This window comes from Taudactylus pleione, unplaced genomic scaffold, assembly GCF_031769625.1.
Source record: "Taudactylus pleione unplaced genomic scaffold, aTauple2 ptg000214l, whole genome shotgun sequence".
NCBI lineage: Eukaryota > Metazoa > Chordata > Amphibia > Anura > Myobatrachidae > Taudactylus > Taudactylus pleione.
The window spans coordinates 11,329,481-11,344,322 of record NW_028284616.1 but is presented as its reverse complement, the minus strand read 5'-3'; the positions used below and the strand labels follow the sequence as shown (position 1 = coordinate 11,344,322).

Genomic DNA, 14,842 nt, shown 5'->3' with positions numbered 1-14,842 from the left:
CTTGCGGATTGTAGTGTTCCTTTCGGGGACTGGCTGACCCCCTTGGAATCTTGTAGGGTGTCGTGCCCGGAAGACCTTGCCACCACTGACAGATGTTTTCTTATAAACTAACCTTCTGGAACATCTTTGGAGAAAAAAGACACTCATATTTGGGGGCACTCTTTTTAAATATTTCATATAACAACATAAAACATAACATTTATTAGATATATATTAAAAAATATATGTAGTAATGATAGTAATTAATCTTACAAAATACACAAATCAGAGGCAAATCATAATAAAACAAGATTAGAAAAATCATTTCACATGAGAAAAACCTGGTGAAATATAGCAGGGTAATGTGAAAATAATAGTATAATAACCAATAACTAGTCAAAAAATAAATAATATATATATATATATATATATATATATATATATATATATATACACACACACACACACACACACAGTACCACAATCATGGTATCATAGGTTATGAGACCGTGATTGTGGTATATATATTTATTTTTTGACTAGTTATTGGTTGTTATACCATTATTATCATATTACCCTGTTATATTTCACCAACTTTTTCTCATGTGAAATGATTTTTCTAATCTTGTTTTTATTATGATTTGCCTCTGATTTGTGTATTTTGGCAGATTAATATCATTTTACTGCATATATTTTTTAATATATATCTAATAAATGTTAAGTTTTAGGTTGTTATATGAAATATTTCAAAAGAGTGCCCCCAAACAATGAGAGTGTCCTTTTTCTCCTAAGATGTTATACTATGTTTATATATTCATGGGGGAGCACCTCCACCTATGTAACTGACACCTTGATTAAGGTTCATACTAATACTATTGTGTATAATTTATGAATTGCACCATATTATCTGTATGATTTTCATGATCCTGTGCTCAAACTGTGTTCCCCGTTTCCCCTTCCCTGGCATTGAAACTCACCTTCTCCTCAGTTTGCTGTTGAATGAGTCTGCACTATATCCACACAGCCCCTCTGTCAGGAGGCCTTTGAGAACATCCTTTACAAAATTCTCTCTTCTGTGTATCCTGATACTACTCTTCATCTTACCAGGTTAGGGGCTTGTTGGAGTTTGGTGGTCGGGGAATGGCGGTCTTCTAAGATTTCCCTATAGATGCCCAAAGGCCTTTGGCATGGGTCGGCTCACGGGCCTCGGAGCAGGACGACCCTCCTTGAATGATATTTTATGGAATTGCTCTAATTTTTTTTTCTATTCAGTCTTATCCATCATCTGTTTTGTACATATGTGTGTATCTGGTTTTAACTTATTACCATTATTTATTCTCCTCTTAAATCCTGACTGTTTTTTTATTCTGTCACATTCTGATAAATTCTCTCTCCTTTAGGGGTCTATTCATTATGTTAATTATTGCGGTCCGAATGACAGACCATGATAATTAACATTTCATCTTGCCACAAGCGCCAGAACAATTCTTCATTGTGACGGTGCAGAGACAGCTGATGCGAAAATCAGCTGTCTCCACTGAACTTTTCAATGCTCCTATCGAAGCAGTGAATATTTCATTGCTCCTTTCAGAGCAGTGACACAAGTGCGCATGCATGACCTACAGGTCACGCATGCGCACAAGAGCCCCGATGTCCGGCAGAAGGAGGCAGATAGGGCCGGAGAGATCTGAAGGATCCCTCTTCACAGCCCAGACCTCCTTCCCATAGGGAAGGAACAGGTTGCTTGGAGCTTGATGAATCCTGTCCCCGTTCTAGTGTATGGGGAGAGCGGGCCATTCTGGTAAGCAGGAGATATCTGTGATAACTCCTATTTTACCTTGTTGATGAATGGCCCGATAAATTCATTCCTACAATTGCAGACGAAAATGTTCATTTTCACCTGCTTTTGTGGAAATTAAGTGATGATGAATAGGCCCCAAATTATTTAGTTGTCTTTAGGGTTTGATACAACATGTTATCCTTTTTGTGTTCCTGCTTGCTTTTCTATTGTTTAGGTCTTGTATTTATTTAGGCTATTTTGTTTATTATTTTTGGGAGTCTTTTTGTTGCCCCTCTGATCCTGGGCTGTATACACCATGACCCTAGGGTACATGGGAATAGCTGCCCCCAAGTTCTGTGTTGGGGGGTTAGGTGGTGTCATAGTAGTTGAAAGGGGGGGGGAGTTATGTTCAGGGATCCACGTATACCATAAGTTGGGGGTATGGTTATACAGGGTGGGGTATTGGGGGTTAATTATTTACTATATTTTGTTGTCCATAATTTAGGGGTAATTGCCAGTGTGTATTTTTGTTTTAGTTTATTTCTATTGATCTGATATCTGTTTGTTATATGCCTGTCTTCCGAAGGCAGGTTGGCTTCAGAGCAACTTGATCTGGTATTTGGTGCTGGGGTATAGTTACATTGCATTGGTCCTTTTTCCTGAGCTAAATTCATATGCATTACACTGATACCCACTTTTCTCCTGGTTTTGTGTTGTGTGGACCTGAATGGTGCCTTCAAGTACCCGCTTTACTACTACAATGTTGTATGGGGTATTAATGAAGGTTTTATGTATTATATGAGATACAACATGTCTGCTTTTATTTCTCTGTGACGTAATAACACCAGTCTCCTTTTTATCTTAGCACTCCTTCAATTGTGTTACTAAATAGCTATACTGTGTTTTGAGTATCTGATTGACAGTGAATCGCTATTTTATGCTATATTTACTATGTCTTTCTTTTATCTAGTCTGCCACGTTTTTTACCCTCTTTTTATTCACTCACCTTCATATGTTTCAAAATGTTAATTGTTGATTCTTATATATCTGTACATTGGTCATGTCTTCTAAGTATCTTGATAATTGTATTTGTGTGGGTGTAAAATTCAAAACATTATAAATAAAAGAAATATAAAATAAAACAAATGTATTACTGTTTTTCCTAAATTATATTTTGATTATGAAAGAACCCTTTAAGCGCATTGGGTTCATCTGAACAAAGCACCCATGGTCTATATGCAAAAGCAGGATTTGAAAAGTTATTTTCTTTTTCTAAACCTCATCATTTCTATTTGTGAGATTTCTAAGGATGCTTGCAAAGAATTAGCAGTTCATCCCTTTCAACAGACTGTACAGTGATTATTAGGATATTTAAAATTTTACAGCCAATTTATTACTTTAAGTTTTACATAATAAAAAAAAACCTAAATGTGTCCATACCCAACAAGCACAAAAAGAGTTTGACTATTAGTAATGCCCTATTTTACCATGGTTTCTATTCATCTACATCCTGAAACTTCTATTTACTCTAAAAGGTTGATGTCAAGAGCAGAACTATGTGAACCTCATTGGGCATTATTACTCTATAGGTCAAAATTATGATTACTTACCATTCAAAATGTATAAATGGAAAATAAGTTCATGTTTTGACAAATACAAGATCTGCACTGTCAAAATCAGCAAATGTAAATGGATACAGGATTCATATCTAAAATGAAAGAAGCAGCATTTAATTTATTTGCAAAAATCTAGAATCCAATTCACTACTATTTAAGGGTGGCCTTTTTTTCACCAAGACATTTAAATTTTTGATCCTTTGTAACTTGAGGAGCTGAAATACAGAGATGAACATAATTCGGGAGGTAACTTTGGAATACATAAAACTATTTCCTAAAAAGTGTTCTCAAGACTGCACAATGTGTGCCAGGTCTTCTAATATTTTGACCACTGTAAGCCCTCTTATATTAAGTCTTTTGGACAACTTTGTCATTTACCAACTCCAAAAAAACCTATAGTGTAGTTTTAAGCCAAAAAGGAGAAATTACTAATGATAGGAACCCTTTCAAACTAAAATCTGTTTTTAACCCTACTTTCTATAGGGGCTTTTTTGTGGAGAGTTGTAACAAAGCAGTCACCTCGGACTTGGAAAAAATGAACCCCAACTGGGGTACGAACCAAAATATTAGTAAAAAGGAGAGAGAAGCGATACGGAGTCTAAATGAAAATAATAATATTATAATAAAACCGGCAGATAAGGGGGAAGGGGGGATCATCATTATGGATAAAGACAAATATGAAGAAGAAATTAAGAGACAACTGGAGGACAAGAAAACATATGTTCTACTAAGGACCAATCCAAGTGAGCGTATCCAAAGAGAATTAACCAAGTTACTTCAAAAATACAAGGAAGATGGAGTGATCACACATAAAGAAGAAAAAATATATTAACGTGGAGAACCCTAGTCTTCCGGTATTCTATGTCCTACCCAAAATCCATAAGGATTCCCAAAACCCCCCGGGTAGACCTATTGTGGCCAGTACAGAGTCCCTGACAGCCAACCTGCCCATTTACTCTCCACCTGTTTGCAATCCTTCAAACGGGCTCTCAAGACCCACTACTTCATCAAAGCCTTCCAGCTATCACTCTAACTCCTTGCTACATGCTCCTTCGTCCCCATCTGTGTTAACCCAGTTTGTCTTCCACCACCTTTTTAGAATGTAAGCTCTCACGAGCAGGGCCATCTACCCTCTTGTGCTTCTCCTTACTATAGTGTCATTTACTTCTTACTCACCACTAGGGCACCTAACACTTGGTTGCTTATGCTCTGTTGCTTATCTGGGTGATATGGTCGCTAATGTAGCAATATATATTATCCATGTCCTGTATTGTATTGTTCTGTAAGTCACTTGTATACAATTTGTTTTTGTACTTTGTAAGGCGCTGCGGAACACTTGTGGCGCCATATAAATAAATGATAATAATAATAATAATTTTATTGACTAATATTTGCTGCCAGAGATTTTAAAATTGAAATCACATATTAAAGATACTATGGACATTTTATCCAAACTAAAGGCTCTAATGTGGCAGGAGAACTTTATATTGGTTACTGCGGATGTAAGTAGTCTCTATACAGTGATTGAACACTCACGAGGGATAGAGGCCACAAAACACTTTAGAAACCAGTGGTTTGGAAAATAATAAGATTTTATTCATTTTAGAAGGTATTAAATTTAAAAGGTTGTAAGAAAGCATTGGTACCTCCTACTCAGGCACCCTGTATTAGAACCCATCATATCCCAAAAGCCAATATTTATATATAGAAAGGCACCAAATTTGCAATGTACGCTGGTGAAAAGTGCCATACCACCAAAAATAATCAGGAAGAATAAAGACGGTGGGTTTCTACAGATGTGGGGTCTGTTTAATGTGCAGAAATCATAATACGCAAACTAGTAAAGTGGAAGAATTTAATTTCACAGTTACTAAAAAATCATATAAGATGGCAGAATCTATAACCTGTAATACGAAGAACTGCATCTATTTAGTGGAATGTGAATGTAGCCTCCAGTACATAGGCCGTACATCTAGACCTCTGAAGGAACAATGGGCGGAACACCTCCGCAACATTAAAAATGGTGTGGAGAGACACTCCCTATCAAAATGCTTCAAAGAGTGCCACAACAATAAATGTAAAGCACTAAAGAAGGTCGTAGGGATAAAACAGGTACAAAGCAATTGGCGTAAGAGTAATATTAATCAGGTTTTGGCACAAACAGAGGTGAAGTGGATATATGAAATGGGGACACTTACTCCAAGTGGATATAAGAATTTTTATGTGATATATTTTTTAGAAATGGAATTGCACATCACTATTATATTCATTATTTAATGTCATATAGATTATTAAAAGAATGGATTAATAATTTATATTTTAGTAATTTATATTTTGTATGTATGATCTTTATATTGTCGTATTTTAGTTAATATGTTATGTAATTGTTATGATTAACAAATAGGGACAAATTGTTCCACCTAAAATGAGGTGGAACGCACATTTTTTTTTTTGCGGTTCATGAGTTAAAGAACATTTCCTGTTATCACCGGAGATGTTTACCAGCGTCCAGCATTGTCCAGGCAACACATGGACATCACTTCCGGTGAACTCCAGAGGTATTCGTAGGAGTACTATTGTTTTAAGTGAGGTTGAATATAACTCATAGTTAAAGTATGTTTTGTCAGTACCGCAGATGCCCACCATCACTTTCGGTGGATTGCCAGTGGCTAGCATTGTCTGGGTAACGCCGGTACGAACGTCACTTCTGGTTAATTCCGGAGGTGTCTATGGGAATACATCTCCTAGGTAACGCTGGAACCGGAAGTAGCGTGCGTTCCACAGGTGCAAAGCACGCCGGGTTGTTGAGTGTATTTCTCCTATATTTGGAGAGACCTAAGGTGAATTAAGAAAGAAGGTAGGGCATGGGGGAGGTATATTAAGTAGAGAAATATTAGGTGTGCCTGAGAAGGTTTTTAAAACATCTTTTAGAAGTTATTGGAGTGACGTCACTGAGGACCAATGAGAAGTGACATAAGGGTATATAAAGGAGAGGACTCCACCAGGGGGATACACCTTGATAAAGGCTATATGAAAGCCGAAACACGTTGGTGGATAAGGTGAAACAGCATTTCAGGTAAAGAGAGGACAGAATTTCTGCATGTGCATATAACTTGAAGTGGTCCAAACATCTATACCTGGGAGGTAGTTGGAGTAAAACTTCTTATATGTGAGTTTGGGTGTGAGCTATCTGCACCCCCCTCTATCTGGTACGCTGTTCAGTGTGTTGTGGCTAAGATTTTAATGAATTTTGTAAAAGAAAAAAAAAAATAATATTTCACTATATACGATATATATATTTTTTCTTTTATATACCCATATGGAGGGAAAGTGCATTATAGAAAATTAGAATTCATCACCGGGGAGATCAATTTCAAAGAGGTGGAAAATTATCCGACCTGAGGGACTGAATTAAGAAGCATAATAACCTTTTGGAACTTATATATTGGTATTTCATCTTAGAGATTATTATACCCCGGAGGGTGCGCACAAACGTAAGTACTTTTTTACATATAGTGTAGGGCTGCTATGGACTTTATTGCTAAGCTCCCTCACATTGAGAGGTTCAATATCATTCTTGTAGTGGTGGACAAATTCTCAGAAATGTCACACTTTGGGCCTGATTCAGAGCCGCTCGTAAGCGGCCGCTCGTTCGTTCCGAGCGATGTTTGCACAACTGCGCATGCGTATGGATCGTAGTACGCATGCGTGAACCAGTCAGGGACGAAAATCGTTTGTTCGCTAAATAGCAAATGCCTGCTATTTTGAGTGACATGAGGAGGCGTATGTGGGTGGTAACAGCGGAAGGTGCTTGAAAATGGGTAGTGGAGATCCGAACGCAGGCGTGCTTAAAGGTCAAAACGGGCGTTTTATGGGTGTGCATAATTAATACAGCAGCGTCATAGATTGCCTGATGAGGTCACATCAGACAGAGGAGTACAATGTACTACCAGAATTCATCGGTCCCATAGTAGTCAATGATTTTCATCAAAATTATTCTGATATGCCAGCACTTAGGAGCATCCCGAGTCATTATTTAAGATTGTCAGCTCAAATAACACATTGCTGAAAGATAGTATAGTGTGCTCTGAGTACTGTGCTCTTGATTACTGCTGATCCTAGCTAGTCCTGACTGAATCCTGTGTTATGAACCTTGGCATCTCTTCTCTTTTGTGAAGCTGATCCGCGTGACTTGACCTATGGCTTGCATTACCGCTTGATGAACTTGACCTGCCTGCCTTGACTCCTGGCCTATAAAATTGTTTATAATAGCGAGTTACCTGCCCTGCCATGAATTGGATTGACCTGTCTCTTCGCATTCTCCTCTGTGCATACAGTATTCTCATTTTTATGTATCCAAGTGCAGGGGACATTGCTCTCCTCTATCACCATCCAAAAGGTACACGTCAGGTTGTCTAACACAGTATAGGAACTCTATTCAATGTATTTTAGGAAATGTATCAATATCTGTAGTTGATGTAATAAATTAGAAATAGAATTATTTGACTTATGAAGCAAAAATATCAACCAATCATATCCTGTCATGTTACAGGCAGTGTTTGAAAAAATGACAGGAGCTGATTGGTTTGTACTTTATCTCTCTCCACTTTATCTATCCCAGGCTTAGTACATCTCCCCAATACACTCATCTACTGACATTACATTTATGAGGCAGTCTCAAAATTGTATAAAGGGAAATCTTCATAATTTCCGGAAGATAGGTATACACTGGAGCGATGTTGAAACGATGTACCATTTTGTAATGACATATCGCCTACATTGCTCAGTGTGTACGCATGATTGCGCACTCCCGTGGTCGCTAGCGACGGTCACCAGGTTTGATGTGCTGCACATCAAACCTAGCCACCAATGCATTGTTAGTGAATGACGTAAAAAATGTATTGCTCTCTCACACCTTTCTCCACATGTACTGACCTGGATACAACATATCTCATATCAATACAATATGCAGTTTTAGAAGCTCACAGTCAAGTTAAAGACTTTAGTGATAAAAACAAAATGTTATATCCAGGAGACTTTTTACAAATAGTGTTCTCTCAGGAGTGTTTGGTTGTACACAATCTGTAGCCTCACACATGAAAACCAAATGCACATGGGGATATCTGTGTAACAGGTGGATGGGATTTGGGGTTTATCTAATGCACCATTAAACTAACAATTGGATGGTGTATGTGCACTATATGGCAGCCAGCATATTGGTATATGTGGTTTCTAGCAGGGGCGGATCTAGACTTTTCTTTTAGAAGGGGGCGGTTTAAGAATTATTCCTGACTCCTTCCCTCTTTACTCATTCCTCCTCCCACTTCCAGTCCTGGTTCCTCCCATTTTCAGGCAGTGACCTCACATCAAAGCCATTCCTATCGCCATTCATTATTAATCTTTTTACTTCTATCCCTTTTATTTCCCTTTCTTTACAATTTCCCTCTCTTCTCCCTTGTCTTTATGACACATTCTAAACACTGCCCCCTCTCCCTAGTGGCTTCATGAGGCAACTCACCCTCTTATCTCCCCCCTTGTCTCTACAGTATAGTGTATATATATTTACTAAGCCTTGGGTGGAGATAAAGTGAACGGAGATAAAGTACCAACCAACTAGCTCCTAACTGTCATTTTCAAACACAGCCTGTGACATAGCAGTTAGGAGCTGTTTAGCTGTTACTTTACTACGTTCACTTTATCTCCATCCAAGGCTTAGTAAATAGACCCCATAGTGATTTAGGGGCCTATGTATCAAGCACAATACAGGAGATTTCACAGAAATCTACAGAAAATGGCTTATTAGTGCTACAGATCGCAGTCCCCATTATTATCAATGGGGACTACAATCTGACCCCTACATGTACTAAACCCCAAAATGCAAAGCTTTTCGGAGTTTAGCCACAGTAGATTACACCGTCTTCCCCTATATATAATATGCCCATCATTCCCTCCCCTTATCCCCTATATATATATATGCACATCACTCCCTCCCCTTGTCCCCTATATATAATGTGCCCATCACTCCCTCCCCTTATCCCCTATATATAATATGCCCATCACTCTCTCCCCTTATCCCCTATATATAACATGCTCCTCACTCCCTCCCCTTATCCCCTATATATATGCCTATCACTCTCTCCCCTTATCCTCTATATATAATATTCCCATCACTCTCCCCCGTATCCCCTATATATAATATGCCCATCACTACATACCCTTATCCCCTATATATAATATGCTCATTACTCTCTCCCCTTATCCCCTATATATAATATGCCCATCACTCCCTCCCTTTATCCCCTATATATAATATGCTCCTCTCTCTCTCCCCTTATCCCTTATATATAATATGCACATCACTCCATCCCCTTATCCTCTATATATAATATGCCCATCACTACCTACCTTTATCCCCATCCAAATGACAGGCTGTTTCTACCTCCAAGCACAACAAGAGCCATGCTGGAGCTATTAGCAGCACTGCTTAGATATGCATACAGTGTGGACAGGGCTGCTCTCCAGACAACCATCTTGTCTTTCAGCTGGATTACTGACCAGTGTGCCATGCTGCAGGGGCTTCATCAGGAACTTTCCCTCCATCAGTCCATCCATGTCATGGTCACCCCAACCAGGGGCCTTCCCCCAGTGCTCAGCCTCTACTGTAGCAGCCATGGGTGCTTACTTTTTATGCTGCTGGCAATGCCTTATGGGATTTGTAGTTTACCTTTCACTGCTTAGAGTCTGAGCAGTAAAAGATAAACTACAAATCCCAAGCCACTCTGCCTCCTTCTCTTGCCGGCTAGGTGCCTTGGGCTGACAGCTGACTGCCTGCCTCCTTGTGAGACTGCCAGGTCTCGGCTGCCGCCCGCAGCTAACATCTTGCCCAGCCTCTGCTTTCCCAGATCTGCACTGCTGCTGCTTACAGGTCAGGATCAGTAGGTGGGCGGAGCTGGGGCTGGGTGTTACGGGGGGCATTCGCCCTTATTGCCCCCCTGGATCCACCACTGGTATCTAGTGTTAGGTATACTTCTAGAATGGGGGTATTTCTCTGTAATATATTTATGGTAACTGGTGGTTATCTGTAAAATATGACTAATATGGATCGATTCATCAGGTTAATTTATTGCTGACAATTGTGGTGGTTATCTGTGCAATGTATTGTTTTCGTGGGTATGATCATTGGGCCTGATTCAGCAGCGAATTTGTGTGCGGAACAGCTGCAAATATATGCTAATGCTTGCCAACTAACATGTTTCAAAAAGAGGACATTCCTTCCAATGAACATGTGATGGGAAAGAAAAACCTGCTAGATATGGTTGTTTTATCAAGTATAGATGAAAAATAAATAATATTCACCAAATGTGTGGATGGGGTCATCATTGAACCCAAGTGTATAGACACCCATTCCTGATTTTTAGAACACCTGAACAACCAGTGTAAATTTGTCATCAACTTAGCTTACCAACCTCAGTCCGTAAGGCACACTAACAGTCTAGGTTTTAAGCCATACTTGAGGACAGGTGAATTAATTAGTACCACAGTTATTTTTTATTTCAAATGTCTTTAACCATCTGTGCTCAAGAATGGATATCCTTCAAAGGATTGTTTGTGTGCCTTGAGGACCAAGGTTGGGATTCCATAAAGTTATACTTTTCTCTGTAGAACTAACCCATATAGTAAGACATACTGTGTTCCAGTGTGTGAATATAAGGATATGGAAGGAAGTACTGCCATTAGTGGCAGGCCAAATGGTTTCATTACGGGATGTAGTTGTAAGACCAGTGGTCGCATTTCTCAATCCCGACATCGGAATTCTGGCAAGGGATTTAACATAGGCGTTGAAACACCGACATCAATGTTAATCCCGACACTGGAACGCCGAGAACGCCAACCCGAATGAAGGTAAGTTTGGTACACCCTTAGCATTAGCCACGGAGGGGTAGGGGGGCGGAGGGTTAGGATTAGGGAGTCTAGCGGGTTAGGTTTGGGGGGGGGAGATTAGGTCTAGGCACCCATAGGGGGGAGGGTTAGGGTTAGGATTAGGCACCCCCAGGGAGAGATTAGGGCCAGGCACTCCCCCGGGAGGGTTAGGTTTAGGGAGTGGTAAGAGGGGATTAGGGTTAGGCACTAGGGGGGGGAGGTTAGACTTCGGCACCACTAAGGGAGGGTTAGGGTTAGGAGGGGAACAGGGGAGAGTTAGGGTACTTACCTGCCCCAGTTAGGGTACTTACCTACCCCAGTCGGGTTCTTTATCCTGTTGGACATCCGCTGTTGGGATTTGAACCGGCGGCTAAACAGCCGCTGGTATTTAAATTCCATATTCACTTCCATACATATACCCATGATTAGATCACATGGTTGCAGCTTTGAAATTCCAAATTTTATAATTTGATTCTTCTGACAATGGAAGAAAAAATTAACCTGCTTTATTGGTTGTGACAAAATACAGACATAAAAGGATGACCCAACTTTGCAGCTGTGCTTTTGGCCTTGTATGTGTCCCAAAGCAAAGTAGTGTATTCATTGGTTAAGCAGCTAAATCTTCTAGGCAGTAGAGAACAATTTAAGTATAAAGTTGATTTGTAAAATACATAGACAGAATCAAATGTTATATTAGCCCTCAATTCTTTATTTGCCTGGATATTTGCAATTAATACTCATTCTTCTATTCTTCCACCTACACAGCCAGATAAAGGTTACGATTTGCCTTAAGCTAATGGCAGAGAAGAACCTTCACAAGTACAGCAGTTGATTTATGAGGTTTTCTGTGTACACAGAATGCACACATAGGAAGATAAGCCTAGATCATGTCAAGAGTTTTGTGGAAGGCAGTACAATATAACATTTGAAATCCATTCATTGTATCATTCCGCACCAACCCCACTGGGAAGCTGTTCCATTAATCCATCAACCTTTTGTGAAATACATTTACTTCTCATATTTTTCCTGAAACTTTCAGTGCGGTCTCTAGCACATATCACTTTCTTCTTATGATACGCTTGATTGAACACCTTAATGTTTATAAAATGCCCTGTTCACATGAGATATTTGATTGATAGCTCATAGTCCTATAAATTCCTATAGCGACACACAATCATTATGTAAATGATACAGAAGGCTGCCATGCAATTGGATGTACTTTAAACCTGTTCTGTATTTTCTTGAATTCTACTGCAGGCACTGCCCCCTCAAACCATCCCCAATTTTCCTAAATTCAACTCACCCCAGGAAGAGTCTTCTGCTCGTGTAGAGCTGTTTGTGCTTTGATAGCAGAGTCTCTGGCACAGTATGTGAGGAAGGCACAGCCTGAGGATGAAATGAAAGGGAGATATTTAGATGAATACCAAAAATGTATAAGCTAGTGCAAAGCAATTGATGAAAAAGATTTTCAATGCATTTTAGCTTTTTAGCATATATAATAAAAAATTAAGCGCAGCATAAAAATATAGGTTATACTGAGCAGTTGTCTCTATACACAGAATGAGAAATAGATACTGAGAATGCATAAAACATACAGAGCAGAGAAGAAGCACTCTGTGGACGGGTAAAATATATATATATATATATATATATATATATATATATATATATACACACACACACAATATACACATCTAGTTCATGAATGATCGGCACTCACACTTCTGTACATAACAACTGCCTGAGGTGCAGATCTCAGTGTGGGATGTAGTTGCGGCAGCCGGTCACAATTCCGACTGCAGAAAGCCGGCAAAGGATTTATGATAGGTTATGAAATAACGACGCCTATCATAATCCCAACGCCGGAATCCAGGATGACGCGTGCTCGAACGAGGTAAGTCCGGGGCGCCAGTCCTGCTAGCCGGGGGGGGGGGGGGAGGGTTAGGTTTAGGGCAGTTAGCGGGGGTAGCGTTAGGTTTTGGGGGGGGAAGTTAGGGTTAGGCCACCCCTAGAGGGGAGGGTTAGGCCACCCCCCAGGAGGGTTAGGTATAGGGAGTGGTATGGGGGGGTCAGGGTTAGGCACCCCCAGGGGGATGTTAGGGTTAGGCACCACACTCGGGAGATTAGGGTTAGGCACCCCTAAGGGAGGGTTAGGGGGGAGAGTGGAGGGTTCGATCACTTACCTGCCGCTGTCGAGATTTCCTGCTGTTGTGCTCACACTGTTGGGATTTCAACCGGCGGCTAAACAGCTGCTGGTATTTCAATCCCATCCCCTCAGTGTATTCGACAATCCGGACCATGGCTATAAACTTTATGGAATAAAAATGGCACTCATCAGGGACTTATCAATTAAAAGTTCTGTATTTGATCACAAATCACAGCATAGAAGTTGATGTTTCGCCCATGTTCTGCCCTTTTTCAAGACTGGTCCAGTCTTGGTGAGTGCACTCTTTACTCCATGAATTATTTATATATATATATATATATACTTGAATTCATTCTGAGGCACTAGACTTGTCAACTAGTTCAATGCAATTATCCGTGTATACTTAATAGGAATAGATACAGCAATTTGTATACAGTGTACAGAAAAAGGGAAGTGAGCCTGAGCAGTTAAAGTAAAACATTGATACTGCTAGGGACAAAAAAATGCTCATAGCTAAATCTTAAACGTGTGCACTGTTGCCCAATACACAAAGCCAGCTTACGACACTTCCCAAAATTGATGTACTGAGTACCAATGGGCTTACAGCCACAAGTCAAGGCAAAGCATCACTAAAAGTAGTACTATGCATTATACAGGTATTTCACCTAGGTAAAAGTAGACAACGGACAGAATAAAATGGAAGAAAATAAAATCTACCTTTGGATTAAATTCTGTCCTCTTCCACTTCAGTGTTACTGCTTAGCTTTCTCAGATGTTAGACACCTGATTTAAACAGTTTTTAGGGTTCTTTTTAAGGAAATTGGATTATTTTATCATATACTAATGGCAATTTCTAATGCTGAAATTGAATTCCATTTACCTAACCATGTCATTGCTTATCATTTCTTCTTATTCCTAAAACAATGTTTATATTTTTTTATTTCATATACCATTGTCCTTAATAGCATTTTGATTTGTTAAAAGAGATAGTTAAATAGAATTCGTCCCTTGCTCTGCCTTGGACATAAGAAAAGATTAAATGTATTTTTGGGAGTCTCTTTTTTTCAGTGCCAGATGAAATTCCTTTGCCTCAATATATAGGTAAATATGGCTCTGATTTCTAACATCAAGATCTCCATCACCACCTCAAAATGCCGGGTCTCTCTGAGAGCCCCTCTTGAAAGCCGTATATTTGGAGGATGGATAGGGGGCGGGGGAGAGAAAGGGGATTTTTCCGTCTTTATCGCAAGCATCTTCATTACATGAGAAGGATATGTTTCCATGGAAACGCCTGAAATACCATCTCCTCCAGGTAACAAAAAAACAAAACAATTAAACGAAAAAATTGGGAGCACAAAAAAAATAAGAGGAAAAAGAAAAACACCCTCCCCCTTCCTAGAG

The 14,842-nt window shown here is 39.5% G+C and overlaps 1 protein-coding gene across 1 annotated transcript in view; it reads right to left on the bottom strand.

The window, feature by feature from the left end:
- CELF5 (CUGBP Elav-like family member 5) overlaps positions 1-14,842 on the bottom strand; it is a 148,959-nt gene that overhangs the window by 84,614 nt on the left and 49,503 nt on the right. Inside the window, exon 2 of the mRNA XM_088478461.1 lies at positions 12,599-12,681. Coding sequence (XP_088334587.1) covers positions 12,599-12,681 — 83 coding nt within the window. The remainder of the gene's footprint in view (positions 1-12,598; positions 12,682-14,842) is intronic.